Source organism: Erpetoichthys calabaricus, chromosome 8, assembly GCF_900747795.2.
Source record: "Erpetoichthys calabaricus chromosome 8, fErpCal1.3, whole genome shotgun sequence".
NCBI classification, from domain to species: Eukaryota; Metazoa; Chordata; class Cladistia; order Polypteriformes; family Polypteridae; genus Erpetoichthys; species Erpetoichthys calabaricus.
Window position 1 is genome coordinate 77,525,559 of NC_041401.2, and position 22,734 is coordinate 77,548,292.

At 40.6% G+C, this 22,734-nt stretch overlaps 1 protein-coding gene across 2 annotated transcripts in view; it reads left to right on the forward strand.

Moving 5' to 3' along the window:
- Positions 1-8,793: 8,793 nt before the first annotated feature.
- Positions 8,794-22,734, forward strand: part of LOC114655695 (septin-4) — a 66,787-nt gene continuing 52,846 nt past the window's right edge. The window contains exon 1 of one of the 2 annotated variants that reach the window (XM_051931181.1): positions 8,794-9,002. Coding sequence is in view for 1 of the 2 variants with exons in the window: in XM_028806872.2 (XP_028662705.1) it covers positions 9,000-9,002 (3 nt within the window). In the remaining variant the exon portion in view is untranslated. The remainder of the gene's footprint in view (positions 9,003-22,734) is intronic. The other variant, XM_028806872.2, reaches the window with a different exon arrangement.

Here is a 22,734-nt window from a genome sequence, read left to right on the forward strand (position 1 = left end):
TTTTTTCCTTAATTAGCAACCAAACAATATTAAGACACAAAATGCACCAACACATAAACAACAACCTGCGTCCATCACACAATAACTGATAATAAAGAAAGGTGAAGGCCTCAGTAATGTCGATCTGCTCAGGTCCACAAAACATTTTGACAGTGCTCTTAAAAAAGAATATCAACAGTTTTGGAAATGTCTGCCATGGCAGAATGAGTGCCATGGAATTAAATAATGGGTTTAATTAACAACGAGAATTAGCTTCAAATCAAGAAACTGAAAGAAGTGAAGTTGATTGGAGTTTGAGGCCCCAGCTTAGTTGGTCATCTGTTGGCTCACTTCACATCAAATTTATGTTTAGGTTCCGTTTCAGGAAAAAAGAATCAATTCAGTGGTCAGAGTCTCAAGAAAAGTCAATTAAAATAAAGTGAAATAGTTAATTAGCAGCAAAAACTGGTCACTAATTGAGAAAAGAGTTAGAATGAAAACTTGCAGCCACACTAGCTCTCCAGGACTGGAGTTGGAGACTCCTGGTCTATAAGGTTCTGATCTGCCTACTCTCAAGTACTGAGTAACTGTGTCTCTGAGGCTGCATCCCTGTTTTCAACATCTGCCTAGATGTTCTACCCTCCCCCTTCATGTTTTTCTAAGTGACAGGCTTTGTCTTTTATATAAATCATTTAGTGGGGATTTGATTAGCAGTGATCTCATTGCTACTGAACAGGCTTTTTTTGTCACTGTGAAGCCTTCTTGGGGGCTAGTCAGCTGCATCTGCTATGCCTTTGCTATTTAGTATTTACTGATCGATGCATTACCTTTGCCAAAAGCACAGTTATAATTAATGTGGTCTAAAGTATATATGAATTACTGTATATTTGAGAAATTAAAAAGGTGTATGTGGCTCATAAATCAGAAACTACTTCAAATACACTATAGTTTAGTTATTCTGAGATCCAGTTTAGTTTAACATGTCTAAGACATTTAATTCTTTTGTGGTTGGTAGAATTGTGCTGTGCCTTGGGATTTTTCGGGTTACAAAAACATGCTACCACAGAAATGGTTACCTACACCTTTGCTTCTGGCACCCTAAAAAAAAACTCTGATGCTGCTGTCTCGCTTAAAAACGAACACTGCATTAGGTGGATGGTTATGCAGCGTTCTTTGCATAAAATGATACTGTAAACTTGAGCATGGGTAGGGATAATCATTACACAATTTTGTACCATTTTGTCATTATATAAGGGGTACTTAGCACTGTAAGCTGGCTGGCAGACTGGCGAGTTAAATACAGAAATACTAGTGACTTTTTTTGGTTTTAGGGCCACTCAAAGATAACTTATTTAGCACTTGTATGATGTGACATTGAACTGATCATCTTACAGAAACATTAAGTAATAAAAAAAGTGTCATTTTTACCTTTGGAACTTTTCTCTAGCAATTACTTCAGGAATGCCATAAAACCCCCTATTCCCCCCCCCCCCCCCTTCCTCTCACTCCCCTGCACCTGTGTCAGTGTGTATAAATCTAGAAAATGAACACCAGTGCTACATATTACCAGGTGGCGTATCGTTGTGAACCCCATAATATGAAATGTTAAACCTTTAAATATAAATTTTATTTCATAAAATTTTAAAGGTAGTATATAAATACGGTACTGGATGTGTGTGCGATTCTTTAGGTAAAAACAACTTTTTTTTGTATTGTTTTGTATTATTAAAAAATAAAAATTACATGAAAATGCCACCCTGACCAAAGCACTGCCTGACACGATCGCCTCGTTGCCAGCTTTGAATGTGACAATATTTTTTTAACACGTTAAACAGGCCAAATTAATTGCAAAAATTAATGCGTTAACCTTCCCGGCCTACTTTAAAATGAATGTCATTTTTCGTGTAGGATAAATGCAGTGATTTGTCTTACAATTACATATTTGATAGTTTTTCATATTTTAAATGCAGTTACATTTGAATTTCCCTTTGGGGATTAACAAAGAATATTTAATCTACCATTTTGTTTTTTATTTATTTAATGATATTGTTGTTTAATTAAATGAGTAAACAAATATGGCTCAAAAGAAAGGAAAATGGGAATTTTCAAAGCTGTGTCATACCTCAAAAAAGACAATGTAGCAAATAATAGACAGTTAACGATACACGAATCAAGAACAGCGAGGCTGCTTAAGAATATTACTGTTTCTGGACTAATGCATTATACTAGTCATGACAAAAAAACACAACAACACAGTTTTCTACTGTAAACCTGTACTGATGATATGTAAGGCCATACCATCAATTGAAGCTATTCATTGTCACTTGTTGCCATTTAGCTGTTCACTGGATTCGTCAGCTCAAGTACCTGAATCATGAAGGTATTTACTTCTCATCCTAGGACTTCCATCCTGGAGTAATTATGACCTGAGCTATGTACTGTATGCTTAGGGATAGTTTAAATGCTGAGAAAAAGGCAGTGTTCTATTAGCATGCCACTGTTTTAGTGCTAAACCTGTTACTTCTTTTGACTCTTGCATTCTAGTGCAGATGAGCACTCTGAAATACACTGATTGATCATTTTGCTGATAGCAAGAATCCTGTAACATGAGTGAAATAAATGATAAAGGGATCTCAGACTAGTGAGAATGACAGGGTTGCAAAGTTCTATAGGAGTCTCCCTTAATTAACCACCATAGCCCCTGCTCTGAACTAATAAAGGCTCCATGTACAAAGTGCTTGTCCTGTTTTTGGTGTTATTTTTAATAATAACCACCATATTCCATTTTTAAAATACAACTTTGTCAAACCTACAGAATGACTTATAAAACCCAGGAACCATGCCATCTCTCTTGACCCTGTGTGCTATGAAATACAGTCACTGCCTTTACACTCCTCAAATGACTACTTTAAAATGGTGACAATCTGTGCCCAGCAGTTTTGTTTATCAGGTTTTTATTGGAACAATTCCTTACCACATTACAGATGCTTAGCTCCAAACTCAATCATTATCTTAATCTTCTCACTGCTGTTTCCTCACAGAGAACAGTGAAATTGCTCTTAGTCTGAACAGTTAGCACAAGGAAAACAACATGAACAGCACCGCAAGGAAGTCAAGTAGAGGTTGCCTGTAATCAAGTATCCTAAATTTTAAACTGAACCTCAGACTGCTTGTGGAAATTTGAGTCTTGATGTTGTCTTCAACTGAACCTAATTCAATTGATATAACAAAATTTGACTTCTCATTATGAAATCTTGAACTGTTGTGTGTGTGTTTATATACAGTATTATATATAATATATTGTTGCGGATGGCCAGGAACACGGCCCCTCGAAGTATGTTCCGGGGGAGCAAACATGGGCTGCTCAATACCTCCCCAGGGACACTTGGTGGCAGCCTCCCTGGCTGACGGTGGTGCCTCAGCTTCTTGCAGGGCTCCATGGGAGATGGAGTTCTCCACAGCCCTGTTGGGATCTGCAGGGGGCGCTGCATGGGTCCCTGAGCCCAGCTTGGCTAATCTTCAGCCCCACCCAGGAGTGCAACCGGAAACAGGTGATCCAGCACCTGGAGCACTTCCGGGTGGGTCATAAAAGGAGCCAGCAACCACCACTCAACAGCCAGAGTCGAGAGGAGAGGACAAAGCTTGACAGGAGGAGGAGGAGGAGGTGGTGGTGGTGGTGCCGCCACCAGAAGGGAGTGTTGTGATGGGAAGAGTGTGTTTTGGGACTGTGTATCACCTGTGGGGTTCACGGGGAAGACGTGCCCCACAGGTGAAGAAAAATAAAAGTCTTTTGGTTATTTTATACAGTTGGGTCCATAAATATTTGGACAGAGAGAACTTTTTTCTAATTTTGGTTGTGTACATTACCACAATGAATTTTAAATGAAACAACTCCGATAAAGTTAAGTGCAGACTTTCAGCTTTAATTCAGTGGGGTGAACAAAACGATTGCACAGCACAGTTCTGGAAAAACATTCTTTGGACAGATGAAACCAAGATCAACCTCCACCAGAATGATGGCAAGAAAAAAGTATGGAGAAGGCGTGGAACAGCTCATTATCCAAAGCATACCACATCATATGTAAAACACGGTGGAGGCAGTGTGATGGCTTGGGCGTGCATGGCTGCCAGTGGCACTGGGACACTAGTGTTTATTGATGATGTGACACAGGACAGAAGCAGCCGAATGAATTCTGAGGTGTTCAGAGACATACTGTCTGCTCAAATCCAGCTAAATGCAGTCAAATTGATTGGGCGGCGTTTCATGATGCAGATGGACAATAACCCAAAACATACAGCCAAAGCAGCCCAGGAGTTTATTAAAGCAAAGAAGTGGAAAATTCTTGAATGGCCAAGTCAGTCACCTGATCTTAACCCAATTGAGCATGCATTTCACTTGTTGAAGACTAAACTTCAGACAGAAACGCCCACAAACAAACAGCAACTGAAAGCTGCTGAAGTAAAGGCCTGGCAGAGCATTAAAAAGGAGGAAACCCAGCATCTGGTGATGTCCATGAGTTCAAGACTTCAGGCTGTCATTGCCAGCAAAGGGTTTTCAACCAAGTATTAGAAATGAACATTTTATTTCCAGTTATTTAATTTGTCCAATTACTTTTGAGCCCCTGAAATGAAGGGATTGTGTTCAAAAAATGCTTTAGTTGCCTCACATTTTTATGCAATCGTTTTGTTCACCCCACTGAATTAAAGCTGAAAGTCTGCACTTCAACTGCATCCGAGTTGTTTCATTTAAAATTCATTGTGGTAATGTACAGAACCAAAATTACTGTAGAAAAAAGTTGTCTCTGTCCAAATATTTATGGACCTAACTGTACGTGCCTCAGTGTCAGTCTGTGTCGGGACGGGCGCAATATAACGCCTTGTTACAACATATACAAGATACAGTGATGTGAAAAACTATTTGCCCCCTTTCTGATTTCTTATTCTTTTGCATGTTTGTCACACAAAATGTTTCTGATCATCAAACACATTTAACCATTAGTCAAATATAACACAAGTAAACACAAAATGCAGTTTTTAAATGATGGATTTTATTATTTAGGGAGAAAAAAAATCCAAACCTACATGGCCCTGTGTGAAAAAGTAATTGCCCCCTTGTTAAAAAATAACCTAACTGTGGTGTATCACACCTGAGTTCAATTTCCGTAGCCACCCCCAGGCCTGATTACTGCCACACCTGTTTCAATCAAGAAATCACTTAAATAGGAGCTGCCTGACACAGAGACGTACACCAAAAGCACCTCAAAAGCTAGACATCATGCCAAGATCCAAAGAAATTCAGGAACAAATGAGAACAGAACTAATTGAGATCTATCAGTCTGGTAAAGGTTATAAAGCCATTTCTAAAGCTTTGGGACTCCAGCGAACCACAGTGAGAGCCATTATCCACAAATGGCAAAAACACGGAACAGTGGTGAACCTTCCCAGGAGTGGCCGGCCAACCAAAATTACCCCAAGAGCGCAGAGACGACTCATCCGAGAGGTCACAAAAGACCCCAGGACAACGTCTAAAGAACTGCAGGCCTCACTTGCCTCAATTAAGGTCAGTGTTCATGACTCCACCATAAGAAAGAGACTGGGCAAAAACGGCCTGCATGGCAGATGTCCAAGACGCAAACCACTGTTAAGCAAAAAGAACATTAGGGCTCGTCTCAATTTTGCTAAGAAACATCTCAATGATTGCCAAGACTTTTGGGAAAATACCTTGTGGACGGATGAGACAAAAGTTGAACTTTTTGGAAGGCAAATGTCCCGTTACATCTGGCGTAAAAGGAACACAGCATTTCAGAAAAGAACATCATACCAACAGTAAAATATGGTGGTGGTAGTGTGATGGTCTGGGGTTGTTTTGCTGCTTCAGGACCTGGAAGGCTTGCTGTGATAGATGGAACCATGAATTCTACTGTCTACCAAAAAATCCTGAAGGAGAATGTCCGGCCATCTGTTCGTCAACTCAAGCTGAAGCGATCTTGGGTGCTGCAACAGGACAATAACCCAAAACACACCAGCAAATCCACCTCTGAATGGCTGAAGAAAAACAAAATGAAGACTTTGGAGTGGCCTAGTCAAAGTCCTGACCTGAATCCAATTGAGATGCTATGGCATGACCTTAAAAAGGCGGTTCATGCTAAAAAACCCTCAAATAAGGCTGAATTACAACAACTTTGCAAAGATGAGTGGGCCAAAATTCCTCCAGAGCGCTGTAAAAGACTCATTGCAAGTTATCGCAAACGCTTGATTGCAGTTATTGCTGCTAAGGGTGGCCCAACCAGTTATTAGGTTCAGGGGGCAATTACTTTTTCACACAGGGCTATGTAGGTTTGGATTTTTTTTTCTCCCTAAATAATAAAAACCACCATTTACAAACTGCATTTTGTGTTTACTTGTGTTATATTTGACTAATGGTTAAATGTGTTTGATGATCAGAAACATTTTGTGTGACAAACATGCAAAAGAATAAGAAATCAGGAAGGGGGCAAATAGTTTTTCACACCACTGTACATGATTAATTTTCTCTGTGGATTTCTAGCTACAAATATACAAACCGTATCACAAACCTTCGCTTCCATACTTATGTTATACACTGATCTGTCACAACAGGTGAAGTGAATAACACTGATTATCTCATTACAGTAGCACCTGTCATGAGGTGGGATGTATTAGGCAGCAAGTGAATAGTCAGTTCTTGAAGGTGATGTGTTTGAAGCAGGAAAAATGGTCAAGTGTTAAGGAGCTGAGTGACTTCGACAAGGGTCAAATTATGACAGCAAAACAACTGGGTCACAGCACCTCCAAAATGACAGGTCTTGTGGGAAGTTTCTGGTATGCAATGGTTAATACCTACCAAAAGTGGTCCAAGGAAGAGTGAACTGGCGACAGGGACATGGACATCCAAGGTTCACTAGTGCCTGTATGGAGTAAAAGCTAGCTGGTCTGGTCTGACCCCATAGAAGAAGTAGTGCAGCACAAACTGCTGAAAAACATAATGCAACTTTACTGCATAGGGGGATGCAAAGGCACACACTTGTCAGAGTGCCCATGCTGAACCCTGTCTACTACCAAAAATGCCTATAATAGGCTCATGAGCACCAGAACTGGACCATGGAGTAACAGAAGAAGGTGACCTGGTCTGATGATTCACATTTTCTTTAAGGTTATGTAAATGGCCAGGTGCATGTGCATTGCTTACTATGAGCAGAAGGCAAGCAAGCAGAGGCAATGAACTTCTGGGAATCCTTAGTTCCTGGCATTCATATGGATATTGCTTTGACACATAACACGTAGATATAGATTGTTGCAGAACACGTACTCCTCTTCATGGCAACGGTATTCCCTGATGGCAGTGGCCTCTTTCAGCAGGATAATGTGCCCTATCACACTGTAAAGATTGCTCAGGAATAGTTTGAGGAACATTCCAAAGTTTTCAAGGAGTTGACTTGACCTCCAGATTCCCCAGATCTCAATCATCTGTGGGATGTGCTGGAAAAGCAAATAAGATCCATGGGGGGCCTACCTCGCAACTTACAGGACTTGAAGGATCTGCTGCTAACATCTTGGGTGTCAAATATCACAGGACACCTTCAGTGGTCTTGTGGAGTCTACACCATAGTGGGTGAGAGCTGTTTTGCCAGCAAGAGGGGAACCGACACAATATTAGGAAGGTAGTTTTAATGTTGTGGCTAATTTGTGTATATATCTGTACAGGTATGGTTACTTGGCAGTTCCAAATTGGTTCCCTTTGAGTAAGGGTGGCTGTGGGAATGTGGTCCATGTGATGGACTGATGCACTCGTCCAGGGCAGTTTCCTGCATTGCAACCAGTCTGCCAGGTAAGGCTCTGACCACTCGTAACTACTGGAATTGGATTAAGCAGGTCGGAGTTTGTTATGCAAAATAAAAGTGATAGGAGATGGGCTATGCCGTGTCTGTTAGGTTTCAAGGCAACTCTCTGGATTGTGTTGTAGGAACTGTTGGCAGAAGAAAGCTTGTGTGTGCCATGATACTCACCATCCACATATGCTACAATACCAACAAGAATTGCTTGTTTACTTATGGGCCGATGCAATTGCGATATGTTTCACCTTCTTCTCAACCCTAAAAGTGAATAAAAGAGATTTAGAAAATTAATAGAGAGATCGATGGACACATGAACTCCCAGTCTAATCTTTTAGGACCATTGCTGGTCTATACAATATTTTAATTTTTTTTTTTTCAATTCGTTTTAAAAAGCAAATAAGATAGGCGAACTGAAATTCGAGAATACATCGAGTATACAGTCAATGATTCTTCCCACATTAATCTTGGGATATGCCAACATTAAGCCGCTTATGGGCCATTCAGAAGGGTTCGTTTATCTCACGACAGAATGGGAAACAAATCAGAAGAAATATATCAAACCCCTCAGTTCGACGCTTTCCATATTATTTTGACCGACTTCCCGCAGGAGGGCACACTTACTTGGAGCTAAGCGAGAGTTGCAGGGAAACATTTCTAGTCTCAGTAACTTGAAGCCGGTCACAATAAGAAACAAAACTGACCCGCCCACTTCCGTTTAGCTTTAAGTTCGAGGCATTAAGTTTGCACCAGTAAGCAGTAATATACGTGACTAGGCTGGTGCTAGTTCACGTTTTTTTCACGAGACTTACTGTGACCATTTCTGACCGAGGAATCATCCTCACAGCAAGCCAAGACTCGACGCTCACGGCAAGCTGTCCGCACGCCGCACGTGTGTCTTGTTTTTGTTCCGGCACGGGCGGGTTCATGTCAGTGACGTCACTGACCCGGCCCTATTTAAAGCCACGGCGCCGGCTGAGGCAGAGTCGCAGAGTTACGGCAAGAGGCGCTATGGGACTTAGCTGTTGCTGATGTGCGCAAATACCCCTCGGGAACTGCAGCGAGAAACGCGTTGAATAGTCGAGGCAAGACACACGAACGTTCTGTCCCGAAGGAAAACCGCCATGGAAAATTCACCGTCTAGCAACCGCTATCGAGGCCAGATGATTCATGGTAAGCAGGGCAATCATTTTTTTTCTTTTCTAACGGGACTCTTCTGTGTTTAACAGCACACAGCACTGTCAATTTACACTTCATGCGGGAACGTTTAATTGGTTCTCTCCTCTCCCGAGTGCCCCAAAGCATTAGCAACGCCACAGCAAGAAGCAAGGTGCGCAGTTAATGGAGGGTTGCGCCTTATGGGGCAGTGTGCCACTCCGCGAGTGAGCGCGCACCGCAGCGGACCCCAAGCACTGGAGGCACCTGGCGAGTCACATGTAATATGAACCCAATGGAGTGTTTTCCGTTTATGAAGTGCATTTGTTGTCTTGTCTTGCTCGTCAAACTCGTGTGTGCGCCTTTTTCGCTTTCTATTTGATAATCTCTACAAGCTCTCTGACGCCTTTAATATTCAGTTGTTAAGCAATTGTCAATTTGAATTTTCCGGTCCAACCAGCATTATTCTTGGATCAGGTTTTTACAAGTATTGACAATGTGCTTACAAAATGAAAATAAAACAACAAACCAAACATCCTGCCTAATCTGTCTAACTTGAAATCCGAGCCTGCCTTGCCAAACCTGTGCACAAGGAGGTTTGCAAGAGAATAAAAGTACTTGCTCCTAGTGTAGAAGCACGACTTTCTATCTGTGGCATTGCACAGATGTTTGGTTGCCAGCATGACACAATCTCAATTCTTATCTTACTGTCAGTCTAGCACCACCCAAGAAATCTTGTTACTACCACCCAAGAAATTTTGTTACTGAGTGTATATCCCTGCAGAAGGGTATCTGGTCATTTTCTCAGCGTCTTCCTCCACCAGACAAGGTCACAGTTGTGAAGAAGGGGCTCAGTGGGCAAGAAATACTGCTGTCCGGAACCACTTTGCAACACAAATTTAATTCACCCAACCTCATGTTTCTGCCTCCGGCCTCCTTGTCCATGCCACTTTGACACTACGGTTGAGGCCTGTCATTTTCTTTAGCACCTTGTCTGCCAAATTGTGCCTTTTGACTTTTCCTTGGGCCACTTGGAAGGAAAAAGGTCTTGTGTACCAGGGGAATGTGGCTATATTTGCAACTCCCTACACTTTCCTTTTCCTGCTATTTCATTTCCCCTGACTGTGGGTCCCACAGATTATCACAAAATACAAATTCTATCTCTGTGACCTTGAAAGGTTTGGATGCAGTGGGCTTATAAAGTGGATGGATGTGTGCTTGTGGTTGGGCCATAAGTTCTCATTGTTGTGTTGTACCCCCTCGTGCCACAAACATATATGTATTTTATGACCTTTCTGCAGTTGTTCTGTTGCTATATATATTAAAAAAAAAAAAAAAAAACTCAGACGAGCAGGAATTCTGTTTGTTTTACTCTATTGTGCTCCTTGGCTTTTCTTTTTATTTCTGTTGCAGTCATTTCCTGCTCATTAGACACAACAGCCCTTCTGATATTTGACTGCTGACACCCTGTCCCAGCTGAAAGCTGCAACTTTGGGCTCAGTCCTCTGAATGTTTTTTTCTATTCTTGTCTATTTAACTAAAAAACAAAATACACAAACATCTGAGCACCTGAACACTTGTGGCTCTGTGGCACATGTGGCCCAATTTGACTATCCAAAAATACTACTGGAGAGCCATCGCCCTCTTTCTCATGGGTTACAACCATCCAGCTTTTTAACCATCAGAGCCTCCCTTTTCTTAAAGCCTCAGCTGAAGCCCACCTCAGAAGGAAAATTATTTAGCCTGCAATTCTCAGGGGGCCAGAGTTCCCTGTGTGGCATACTGCAGACATTCCCATTCTGAGGCACTGGTGGTTTCGTCAACCATTCCTGCCTTTAATTAAACTATGTGAAATACGCCATCTGCTTAAACACAAACAAGCGTGCAAGGCAGTAAAAGAGCCATTCTGGGGTGCTGAAGGGTCTGTGATGGGAGAAAAGAAGCTGAGTGAATAAAGAGGAGGCTGACAGGCAAGGCAGCAGGTTGAAAATACCTTAAACAGTGAGTGGCAGCTCTTGGTTTAGAATGCATTGCTCTGTGAGGACCCCAAAGATGGTGCAAGGCACAGCTCTCAGCTAGGTGACAGCAAACTTTACACCTGTGTAAGAAAATGCACATAGAAATGTAAATCTAGGGAACCAGATGCATACCTCTGAGGAATCCCTTGATGTTTTGATTGTTGAACTGTTTTAATTCCCAGATTTGCAGCCTTTTCTACAATTTTTGCCAGCTGTGCTCCTTTTAAAGATACAAATGACAGTACAACTCGGTTGACAGTGATCCAGCAGCTGTCTTTTACACGTGTGTGTGCATGCCTCCCTGTCGAGGAGGAAAGGGTAGTCTGTATTACAGCACTTGCGTTCCATTACCTGGACAAGTAAAGCACATGCTATGTACAGTGCATCTGGAAGGTATTTACAGCGCATCACTTTTTCCACATTTTATGTTACAGCCTTATTCCAAAATGGATTAATTTCATTTTTTTCCCCTCAGAATTCTACACACATCACCCCATAATGACAACGTGAAAAAAGTTTAGTTGAGGTTTTTGCAAATTTATTAAAAATAAAAAATACTGAGAAATCATGTGTACATAAATAAGTATTCACAGCCTTTGCTCAATACTTTGTCGATGCACCTTTGGCAGCAATTACAGCCTCAAGTCTTGTTGAATATGATGCCACAAGCTTGGCACACCTATTCTTAGCCAGTTTCGCCCATTCCTCTTTGCAGCACCTTTCAAGCTCCATCAGGTTGGATGGGAAGCGTCGGTGCACAACCATTTTAAGATCTCTCCAGAGATGTTCAATCGGATTCAAGTCTGGGCTCTGGCTGGGCCACTCGAGGACATTCACAGAGTTGTCCTGAAGCCAATCCTTTGATATCTTGGCTGTGTGCTTAGGGTCGTTGTCCTGCTGAAAGATGAACCGTCGCCCCAGTCTGAGATCAAGAGCGCTCGAGCAGGTTTTCATCCAGGATGTGTCTGTACATTGCTGCAGTCATCTTTCCCTTTATCCTGACTAGTCTCCCAGTCCCTGCCGCTGAAAAACATCCCCACCGCATGATGCTGCCACCACCATGCTTCATTGTAGGGATGGTATTGGCCTGGTGATGAGCGGTGCCTGGTTTCCTCCAAACGTGACGCCTTGCATTCACACCAAAGAGTTCAATCTTTGTCTCATCAAACCAGAGAATTTTCTTTCTCATGGTCTGAGAGTCCTTCAGGTGCCTTTTGGCAAACTCCAGGCGGGCTGCCATGTGCCTTTTACTAAGGAATGGCTTCCGTCTGACCACTCTACCATATAGGCCTGATTGGTGGATTGCTGCAGAGATGGTTGTCCTTCTGGAAGGTTCTCCTCTCTCCACAGAGGACCTGTGGAGCTCTGACAGAGTGACCATTGGGTTCTTGGTCACCTCCCTGACTAGGGCCCTTCTTCCCCGATCACTCAGTTTTTAGGTGGCCGGCCAGCTCTAAGAAGAGTCCTGGTGGTTTTGAACTTCTTCCACTTACGGATGATGGAGGCCACTGTGCTCCTTGGGACCTTCAAAGCAGCAGAAATTTTTCTGTAACCTTCCCCAGATATGTGCCTCGAGACAGTTCCTCTGACTTCATGCTTGGTTTGTGCTCTGACATGAACTGTGGGACCTTATATAGACAGGTGTGTGCCTTTCCAAATCATGTCCAATCAACTGAATTTACCACAGGTGCACTCCAATTAAGCTGCAGAAACATCTCAAGGACGATCAGGGTAAACAGGATGCACCTGAGCTCAATTTTGACCTTCATGGCAAAGGCTGTGAATACTTATGTACATGTGCTCTCAGTGTTTTTATTTTTAATACATTTGCAAAAACCTCAAACTTTTTTCACGTTGTCATTGTGGGGTGTTGTGTGTAGAATTCTGAGGAAAAAAATGAATTTAATCCATTTTGGAATAAGGCTATAGATATAGATACTTTATTAATCCAAAGGGGAAATAACAAAACAAACATAATTTATTATGTAACATAACAAAATGTGGAAAGTGATGCACTGTGAATACTTTCCACATGCACTGTATATAGCCTGTCTGAATTTGTGACGCTAAACCACAAACGTCCTTGCTTAGTTGAGGGAGGAATTCATGAAGGTAGAACTGAACTGTTACACGAGGAATTTATGGCCCTGTGTGTCATAGTGCCACACTCAGTCCAGGGATGTCTACTTTCTGCTTTGAGAGCCTCCTTGAGCATACATATTCATTCCTCCACTCCAATTAAATCAACTTTCTGAATCTTTCAGGGAAAATTTGCAAGGTTTTAATTTGAGTATACATTACTCAGCTGGGCAATAATGGAATACCTCAATTGCTATATGACAGGTTATCTTTTTGTTCAATTTTTTTTCCCAACTTCTTCCAAAGCTGCTTTTGCATACATCCATCTATTTTCTAATCTGCTTCTCCAATTCTGGGTAATGGGGAGCTGGTGTCTATTCTGGCTACACTGGGACAAGATAAGCCAGCTGTCCAATATAATAGAAAATATTTTCTCACGCACCCATGCTCACTTGTAAGATGAAGCTCTAAATTGATCCACCACATTTTTGGTATGTGGGAGGAAAAATTGGTGCACCTGGAGAAAATGTGAAAATCGTAACTACAAGCCAGAGTTGGAACCCAGGACTCTGTAGAAGTGCCAAATGTCAAACCTGTAGCAGTTGCTGATTCTAGTAATGTATCCCCTTCATTGCTCTAAATGTAGGATGGTATAAAGTCAACTGGCGAGTACAAAAGTTTTGACCTTGGAGGATCATGAACAACGCAGCATCGCTTTGAGGATTCTGAGCTGGCTTGCTCAAGTAAGCAGCGGGTGCTGCAAGTCTAGAGGTGTGAAGTATGTCGTCATTGCTCAGTCACTGATTCAATGATGTCAATATTGCTTGAACATTGTGACATCCAGTGCACATTTGAACACCACAAGGCCGATGAAGCGTGAGTGGCTGCTGATAAGGCTCACTAAGGAAGAAATGAGTGCTCACGGTGCCGTGTTAATCTCTATCACAAAAATGCTCACAATCATTTTAAATTTAGGCAAGGATGCGAATTTAACAAATACATGAACAGTGGCATTTTAATGCTGCCCGCTAAGCAATGAGATTTGCAAAGCAAGGGAGCCTTGGCATATCCCAGCAGCACTGGACACATCATGTGAACCAACCCTAGATGGGACAGTCGTTTTAGCATTATTTATTCAGTTAATACAATTGTATTTTTTGATGTGGGAGGAAAATCTAAGTTTACAGAAAAAGAACAAGCAAACGTCTAACATCAGCAAGACACAGGATTCAAACCCTAGATGCCTTTATAATGAGTTCATTATGATCATTCAAGAGAAGATTCTGTTGCTTGTTCATCAGTGTGAAGACATAACCATACATAATATGCTCAAACACTCTAAAGGTAACTAATAAGCAAGGGAATATTAATAACAATGGACTGTTTTTCGTGACGCACCCATCTTTCAGTTGAACAGATGCCTTAGAGCTGTGGCTTATGGATGTTTGATGTAGTCAACTTCACACGATTCACTGCCTAAAACAGGGTTGTCGAACTCCAGGCCTGGAGGGCCGCAGTGGCTGCAGGTTTTCTTTCTAACCCTTTTCCTAATCCGTGACCAGGTTTCACTGCTACTTAACTCCTTTTCCCTTCAGTTTAATAGCCCTGTTTTTAAGGATCCAGTCCTCTGAATTGATTCTTTCCATCATTAAATGGTAGCCAAACAGAAATGAGATATGACATGAGCTGACAGATGACCAGCCAGATTGGGGCTTCAAACTCCAATCGGTTTCAATCCAACCAATTTCTCTTGCTGTTAAACTCATTATTTAATTCCTCGGCTTGTTGCTGCTCTTTCAGCTACAGCAGACATTTCCAAAACTGTTTAGTTTTTTTTTTTTTTCTAAGAACACCACCAAAATGTTTTCGTGGCCTTGTAGATCAACCTTACTGAGACCTCCACTTTATTTTCAGATACTGTGTGATTGGCACAAGTGAGCTGGTCATGTGACGGCTTGTTTTGTGGCTCATTATTGTTTGGCTGCTAATTAATTATAACCGACTATACTTCCTTAGAAGGCTGGCGTCCTTCAACATCTGCAGTAAGATGCTGCAGATGTTCTATCAGACCGCTGTGGCGAGCGCCCTCTTCTAAGTGGTGGTGTGCTGGGGAGGCAGCATAAAGAAGAGGGATGCCTCACGCCTGGACAAATTGGTGAGGAAGGCAGGCTGTATTGTAGGCATGGAGCTGGACAGTTTGACATCCGTTGCAGAGCGACGGGTGCTGAGCAGGCTCCTGTCAATCATGGAGAATCCACAGCATCCACTAAACAGTGTCATCTCCAGACAGAGGAGCAGCTTCAGTGACAGACTGCTGTCACTTTCCTACTCCACTGACAGACTGAGGAGATCATTCCTCCCCCACACTATGCGACTCTTCAATACCACCTGGGGGGGGTAAACGTTATTCAAAGTTATTGTCTGTCTGTATACCTGCATTGCTATTGCTCTTTAATATTTTCTTTATTGGTATGCTGCTGCTGGAGTATGTGAATTTCCCCTTGGGATTAATAAAGTACAACAACAACAACAACATTTATTTATATAGCACATTTTCATACAAAAAGTAGCTCAAAGTGCTTTACATAATGAAGAGAAGAAAAATAAAAGACAAAATAAGAAATTAAAATAAGACAACATTAATTAACATAGAAAGGAGTAAGGTCCGATGGCCAGGGTGGACAGAAAAAACAAAAAAAAACTCCAGAAGGCTGGAGAAAAAAATAAAATCTGTAGGGGTTCCAGGCCACGAGAAAATTAATTAAGGAAAAAGAAACAACAAAGGGGCCTGAGTCACGTCAATTAAAACTAAGGTAAAACAAGTTAATCAGCAGCAAAAACTGGTCACTAATGAAGATGATCAGAATGAAAACGTGCAGCCACTGCGGCCCTCCAGGACCAGAGTTTGACATTCATGGCCTAAAAGGTCTGAACATAGCAATTTAAGAGCGGAGTGTTATATACAGATGTGTCCCTTTAAAACAATATTTGCATTCGGTTTTGCAGTGGATTGTCTGTGTGATGTGTGTTTTAACAGTTTGGGGCCATTTTTGTTCTAGTGACTGTTATTAAGCACACTTCATGCTACAGAAGTGAACCTGGATCAAATGGTATTAGTCGAGAGTTTTTAATTTAAGTTTTTAGCTGAAATAGAAGGAGATGATTATAAATAAAAACCAAAAGTAAAGTGATGCTTGTAAAACATAAAGGAGAATTGTTAAAAAGAATAAGACTAAAGGAAATAGACTTGGAATGGGTGTAAAATAGATCTGGAAATATTTAACAGAATACATAAATCCAGCTACGTTTACTATCAGTTAAAGGGGGGTGGAGTGGGAAGAATGACAAAATTACACATTTTATAAATTCTCCAAATTTGTGTTGGGTTATATAGCCGAGTCTGGCTATGATGGAAAATCATAGTGGAATAATTCAAACAGCAGAAATTAAATATGTAAGAGTATTAGGAAAAACAAAGTTGGACAGAATTAAGAACACAAAGAATAAGGGAAGAATTAAGCCAAGAACCTTCTGATAAGGAACCAAGATGGTTTGGTAATGTGTTAAGAATGAAAAATGATGGAATGCCTAGAAGTGTGCTGGAAGAGAGAACATGATGAGGTAGAAAGAGGAAGACAAAGGAAGATGTGGTTATAAAACAAACCTTTTGAGAGAGCAGGTGAAACCATGAATAAAGTGAAGAGTTTCATAATGGAAGTATAACAAAATTGATAGCAAAGCCCTGAAGTTGTAAAGGCATAAAGGGAGAAATGGAAAAGCGAGAGTGTACAATCTCATATCGTGGACATAAATGTTTAATACTGTGTCCATTATTTTTATTTTAATAACCTGATCATTACTCCATTTTTGTAGCTCTTGTATGGATTTAAGCATGGCCTTAAATATGTAGCAATGTACATGCAAAACCATTGGAATTGTTCAGTTGCAGGAATGGATTGGTTTGTAGTGGAAATGCAAAGTCTCTGATCTGGTAGCATTTTTATTGAGATCTAATACTAATGAAACCACCTCACGACTGTAAAATGAACTTCATATTAGTGACCTGTACATTGTGCAAATTATGTACAGATTTTATTCTGGTTGAGTCTTTCATTTGACTGAAAAGTGATTGATTTTTTTATTTATTTATTTAAAGGACTCCCAATAAATCCTACTGCTACAGACCATGTGGCTTAATATTATTATTATTATTTTTTTTTTTAAAAGGTTTAAAGATAAAGGAGTCCAAAAGGAAAAATATAATTGGGCAATAAACCATGAGTTCTTGGTGAGAAGAAAGAAAAGAAATATTTGTCATGTTTTACAATTTAATGTTTAAGATCACTTTGTTTTGAGAGTTGGAGCGAAATGGATGTAGTAGTTCCTATACTGTAGAATTCTACCCATGAGGGGGATAGACCAAAATTTTAGTTTTTCCCCTAAAAAGCTAGAGTAATCCTGGAAAGAATAGAGTGCAGTTTAGAACACTGACACTTGGAATTACACAAGTAAATCTACTCCACCCCCAATCCCTAAATAAAGCACATCATCTCAAGAATATCTGTGAAATCTGACAACCTGTAGCGTTGGCTGACTTGTGAGGGCTATGTGAAACCTGTTTCAAGGAGGCTGGTAGCCCTTAAGACCCCTGCAGCTCTTGCTTTTGGTTGTAATTTCTATTTACCCACATAGAAAGGATACGATTACTTAACATTGTCAAATCCAGTTTACATTTGCAGGGGGATGATCTGATCTAGGGAGCATAAAATGCAAAGCAACAACCAGCCCGGTAGAAGGGGCTAGGCTTTAGTTTCACTTGTGAATATGTGAATGTCAATTTGCAAAAATTTCTTGTGACAGAGTGGTTTGCATGACCTGTGAAGATGAACCCCTTGATAAGGCCTACTTGCTAACAATCCAACATTGCCCATTTTATGTGTGCAAAGTCGGTTTGTAAGCGGTGTCATGTTTTCTGGGTATGCAAGTTTAGCTTGTAAATGACACTTATTTATAAAGCACATTTTCATATAAGTATCTCTAAGTGCTTTGCAACAACAAAAAACCGCAATAATTCTTAAATTAAGATCTGCACAAAAAAGAGTGAAACTATAGAACAATTATTTATAACACTTTTGTAAGACTGCAAAAGTGAGAGTCCAGCTTTAATAAACAAATATTGGTTACACTTTAGGTGCCCATTACAAATCCGCTATTAATCAGAATCACATTTATTGGCCAGGTAGGTTTGGATCCAAATCCTTTTAATAGACTCTACCAAGGATAATTGTATGACAGACTTATGTATTTGATAAGAAATTAAACACCTTGGATAAATACAAGACAAAGAATGTAAACGTATGCATATAAAGTGCAATACAGTATAGAACGAACTAAATGAATACTGAATTATGCACTAGTAATATGTAAGAATATTGCATGATACTGTGAGCCCGGGCTGAGCAAGGGCAGCTGAATTAACCATTTATGACTTTGACTTGTGGAAAGAAACTGCTCTTCTGTCTGTTGGTAGGCAGCCTTGGGGTGGTGATTCATGATCAGCTGTCTTTCAAGGACCATGTTGCTACAATCTCACTCTTGCAGATTCATTCTGTACTTTATCTGCAAGGTCAGACCATATCTGACAGAATGTGCAGCACAACTCCTCGTCCAGGCTGTGTTTTTTTCCCCCCCCCACAGATAGACTACTGCAATTCTCTGCTGGCAGGGGTACTCCTTTGTGTCCTTAGACCGGTGCAGATGATTCAAACTGCAGCAACACATCAGTTTTTCACTCTGCTGAGGTGGGCATGTGTAACTCCTCTCTTCAGATCACTACGCTACGCACAGTGGCACATTTTAAGATCAAATCCTTGATGTCACCTACAGAATGGTCAGTAGGTTTGTGCCATCTCTCTCTCACATAAAAGAAAATTGTGAGACTAGACTTTTGCCAAGAGATTTTTTTAAAGTCCTACCCTCCTCTCAACCGTTTTCAACCACAGCCACAGTCCTCTTGCCTCATTGGTGTGAATGCTTTTGTCAGATACAGTTCCTGCGTTCCCGGCTCTTACAAATTTTTACGTTTTCCTCACTTTTAAGTTCCTAATTAAAGAAGACTTCTGTCCAAATCTTATTGAAGAATTTAATCCCGAAGGATTGCCTGTGTACTCATTTCTTCTGTTGTTAATCCTATCACCGAGAAATGAAGTCATACGAATTTATGTGAAAATTAACGATCGGTTACATGGCAAAATGGTTCGGTGCGTATCAATAGACTATGCTGGAACAGTTGGTGATTTTTGTGGACTATGAAAACCTCAACTTATCCCATAAATATCTACAACCGTTAACACCGTCCAGTCTTCCACCAGCCAACTTACTGTTGAAAGAAGGATGTATTGTAATGTTGCATAATTTATGTATGAGTGATGGGCTATGCAATAGGACAAGATTAGTTGTATTCAAAATTGGTCCAACAATTCTGACATGTACAATTTTTAACAGGCAACAAAAGTAATGTAGTACATCTTCCGCGGATAACATTAGACACCAAAGGTGATCTCGATATGCCATTTGTATTAAAAAGTTTAGTTTCCCATTAGAATAGCTTTTGCTATGACAATTAACAAATCACAAGGATAAACATTCGAAAAAGTTGGTTTATTTACTAGAGTGAAAGAAATGATATTCACTCATGAGCAGTTCTACATTCCGTTGTGACAACGCAAGTCCAAGCACTGAATCAACATTCAATGCGATATTGACGAAAAGTTAATTCAAAAAATCGTTTTTACTGAAGTTTTACAGTAAAAGTGTAAGTTTTAAAAAGTGTTTGCGTGTTAATTTCAAAGCCAAACAGAACAAAAATGTATAATACAATGAATACCTCTAACACAACACGAAACATAATTTTTCTTTCAATTTATTACATTTTACTATGGTTAATTACTCGCTGTAATGTAAAATAGTTAGTTCTATTATGCATATGTAACAATTCCCATGAAAATAACAATCTGTTTAAATTGTACATCCGCTTCCCCATACGTGAGCAGCAGATCCACGAAGTGGCTATATACAAATTTATACAAATATAAAAAAAAATTAAAATTGTGTGTGTGGTACACTTTTGTGGTCCTGTGTTTCTCAACCACTGAGATCTGCTTATGAATATGGCCTGGTGATGCCACCTCTGCATGGTATCAAATCTCAGCCCAGGCTTTTTCATGTGACGCTCCTTGCTGGGGGAGCGAGCTGCCCACCTCCATTCGATACTCCGACTCACTCAAAATGTTTAAGAATCACTTGTTTTGTGAATTTTTATCTTAGCTGAAATTCGCTGTTAAATTTTGTTAATCTGGGACTTGTAACTGACATGTATTTTGTTCTCGGCTCTTCACTTGGAATGATCAATTTTGTACCTTTGCCCTATTACACTTGTCCCCAGACTGATGTTATTCCGTAATGTTGATGTTTTTTTTTTTTTTTTTTTTTTTTTTTTTTTTTTTTCCTTCGTAATTTTGGATAGTGTCCAATAAGACAGAAAATGCAAAAGTAAATTTGATTGTTTGTTTAGCTTGGTCTATAACACCTGTCAAATGGGAGAAGTTCAAAGAGGATGAGGCTGGTTTATTGACGATTTTCCCTGCCCACTTCATGAAATTAGAATATTACAAGTCCTGTAAGGTGGGAAAACTAGTGGCAGTGATATTTTCATCAGACCTGACTATTTGTTGTAGCCTGTTCTTGTTTAGTTGCTGATCCAAAATGCACTGTAACAGATGAGCTTAGGACAGCCTTCATGATTGCTGTGTAGAATTGAATCAGCAGCTCTGTGGTAGATTGGATTCCCTCATTTGTTGCAGGAAGTACATCTGCTGCTGTGCCTTTTTTAATGATGGAGTCTCAGTTGGTCTTTCATGTCAAGCCCCAGATAATTAAATCCCAAAAACATGAAGGTTTCCATAACTGACACCTTTTAAGTATTAAGAGGAGAGGTAATATGGATGGGAGGCTTTTGAAGTCCACTGTCATCTGCACATTTTTGAGTGTGTTTAGCTTCAGATTATTCTGACTACACTAATCTGTATACAGACTTGTCTCCTTTTCTGAGGAGTCCAATGATGGTTGTGCTATTTGCATGTTGAGGAGTTATGGCAGGTTTATACTTCACGCAACGCATGCTCCAGCGGACACTCCTACTACGCAAGTGTTTTACTGTTTATACTTGCATGCGTACTTTACGTAAATCTGGAAGAATCCACCAGGTGGCAGTGCAAGATATTATCACACTGAGAACAGGTTCGGTTTCACTGTGTTGTGAATTGCCTGAAATACCCATTAAATTCCGATGACGCCTATCCGCAATATCTCTGAAAAGGATGTTTAATGATTAAATCCATCAATCCAGGGATGTGCCCATTCCAGCTAGCATTGGGCACGAGGCAGAAACAATCCCTAGACTGGGCATTAGCTCATCCCAAGGTGAATACAAGCACGCTCGTACACTAGCGTCATTTTAGTGTCATCAAATCTGCATATCTTTTGGAAGGAAACCGGAGCACACTGTGGAAACCCAGCAAGAAAACATGTAAACTCCAGGCAGAGAATATCCACAATGTGACTCCCTGCGAGACAGCAGTGCTACTGCTCTGCCACCATGTCACCCCATGTGTGTAATTATTAAGTTAATTTCGTTTAAATAATGAATACTATCTGTAAAATATAACATATGTACTTTAATGCATCATGAAAATGATATCTATATAAATCTAAGGATTCTAAATGTGCAGAGTTGAAATATCTTATGTTTAATGTGTTCTGTGTGGTGATCTATTGATGTTTGCCACTGCTGTCAGGTTAGGAGGAAGCCCCAGAAGCTCGTAGCGATTAATAACTGGGATGACATTTACGACGGTCTGCTTTAATGATGAAGTAAACTATGAGGTTAAAGTGGACATTTTGAGATTAAAGCCGAAATTTCCATTTTAATCACAAAATACACCTTTTTACCATGTCCTTAATTTTTTCTCTCTGTGGCTCAAATACAGCACTTTACATTATGTTGCTGTTGTGAAGTTGCAAAAAAATAAAGACGGCACAAAACATGGTATGTGAGACTTAATGTGTCGTGTCATTACGATCGGGACTATGCGATGCTTGAATACAAAAGCATGACAAATGCATCTGTATGTCGGCATTTTGCTTCACCACATCGAACCATTCATCAAACTTCGGAGCATGCACATCGATCCTGTAGGATCCGCATAGCGGCTTTCTGTCGCATGTAGATAGTAAACAGACTCTGGCGTCCCTTTTATCACACTGCGCCCCCGCCCAACTTTTTACTGGTACTGCATCTTGTGCACGCGTTAATTTCTGAGGATGTGCTCAGAGGATGGGTCAAATGAATGCGTGGCAGCCAAGATGCGTGCACGTACACATTCTGAGCGTGAAGTATAAACAAGACCATAGAGGTGCAGTCATTTAGTGTAGAGGGAAAGAGCCGTGGGAACAGCACACATCCTTGTGGGGTACCAGTGCTGATTATACGGGAGCTAGAGGTGAGTTTCCCCTGCTCTTTCCTATTTGACAGGAAATTGGTAAGCTACTGACCAGTGGAGGCAGGAACAGAAAACCTGGTGGGTTTAGAGTAG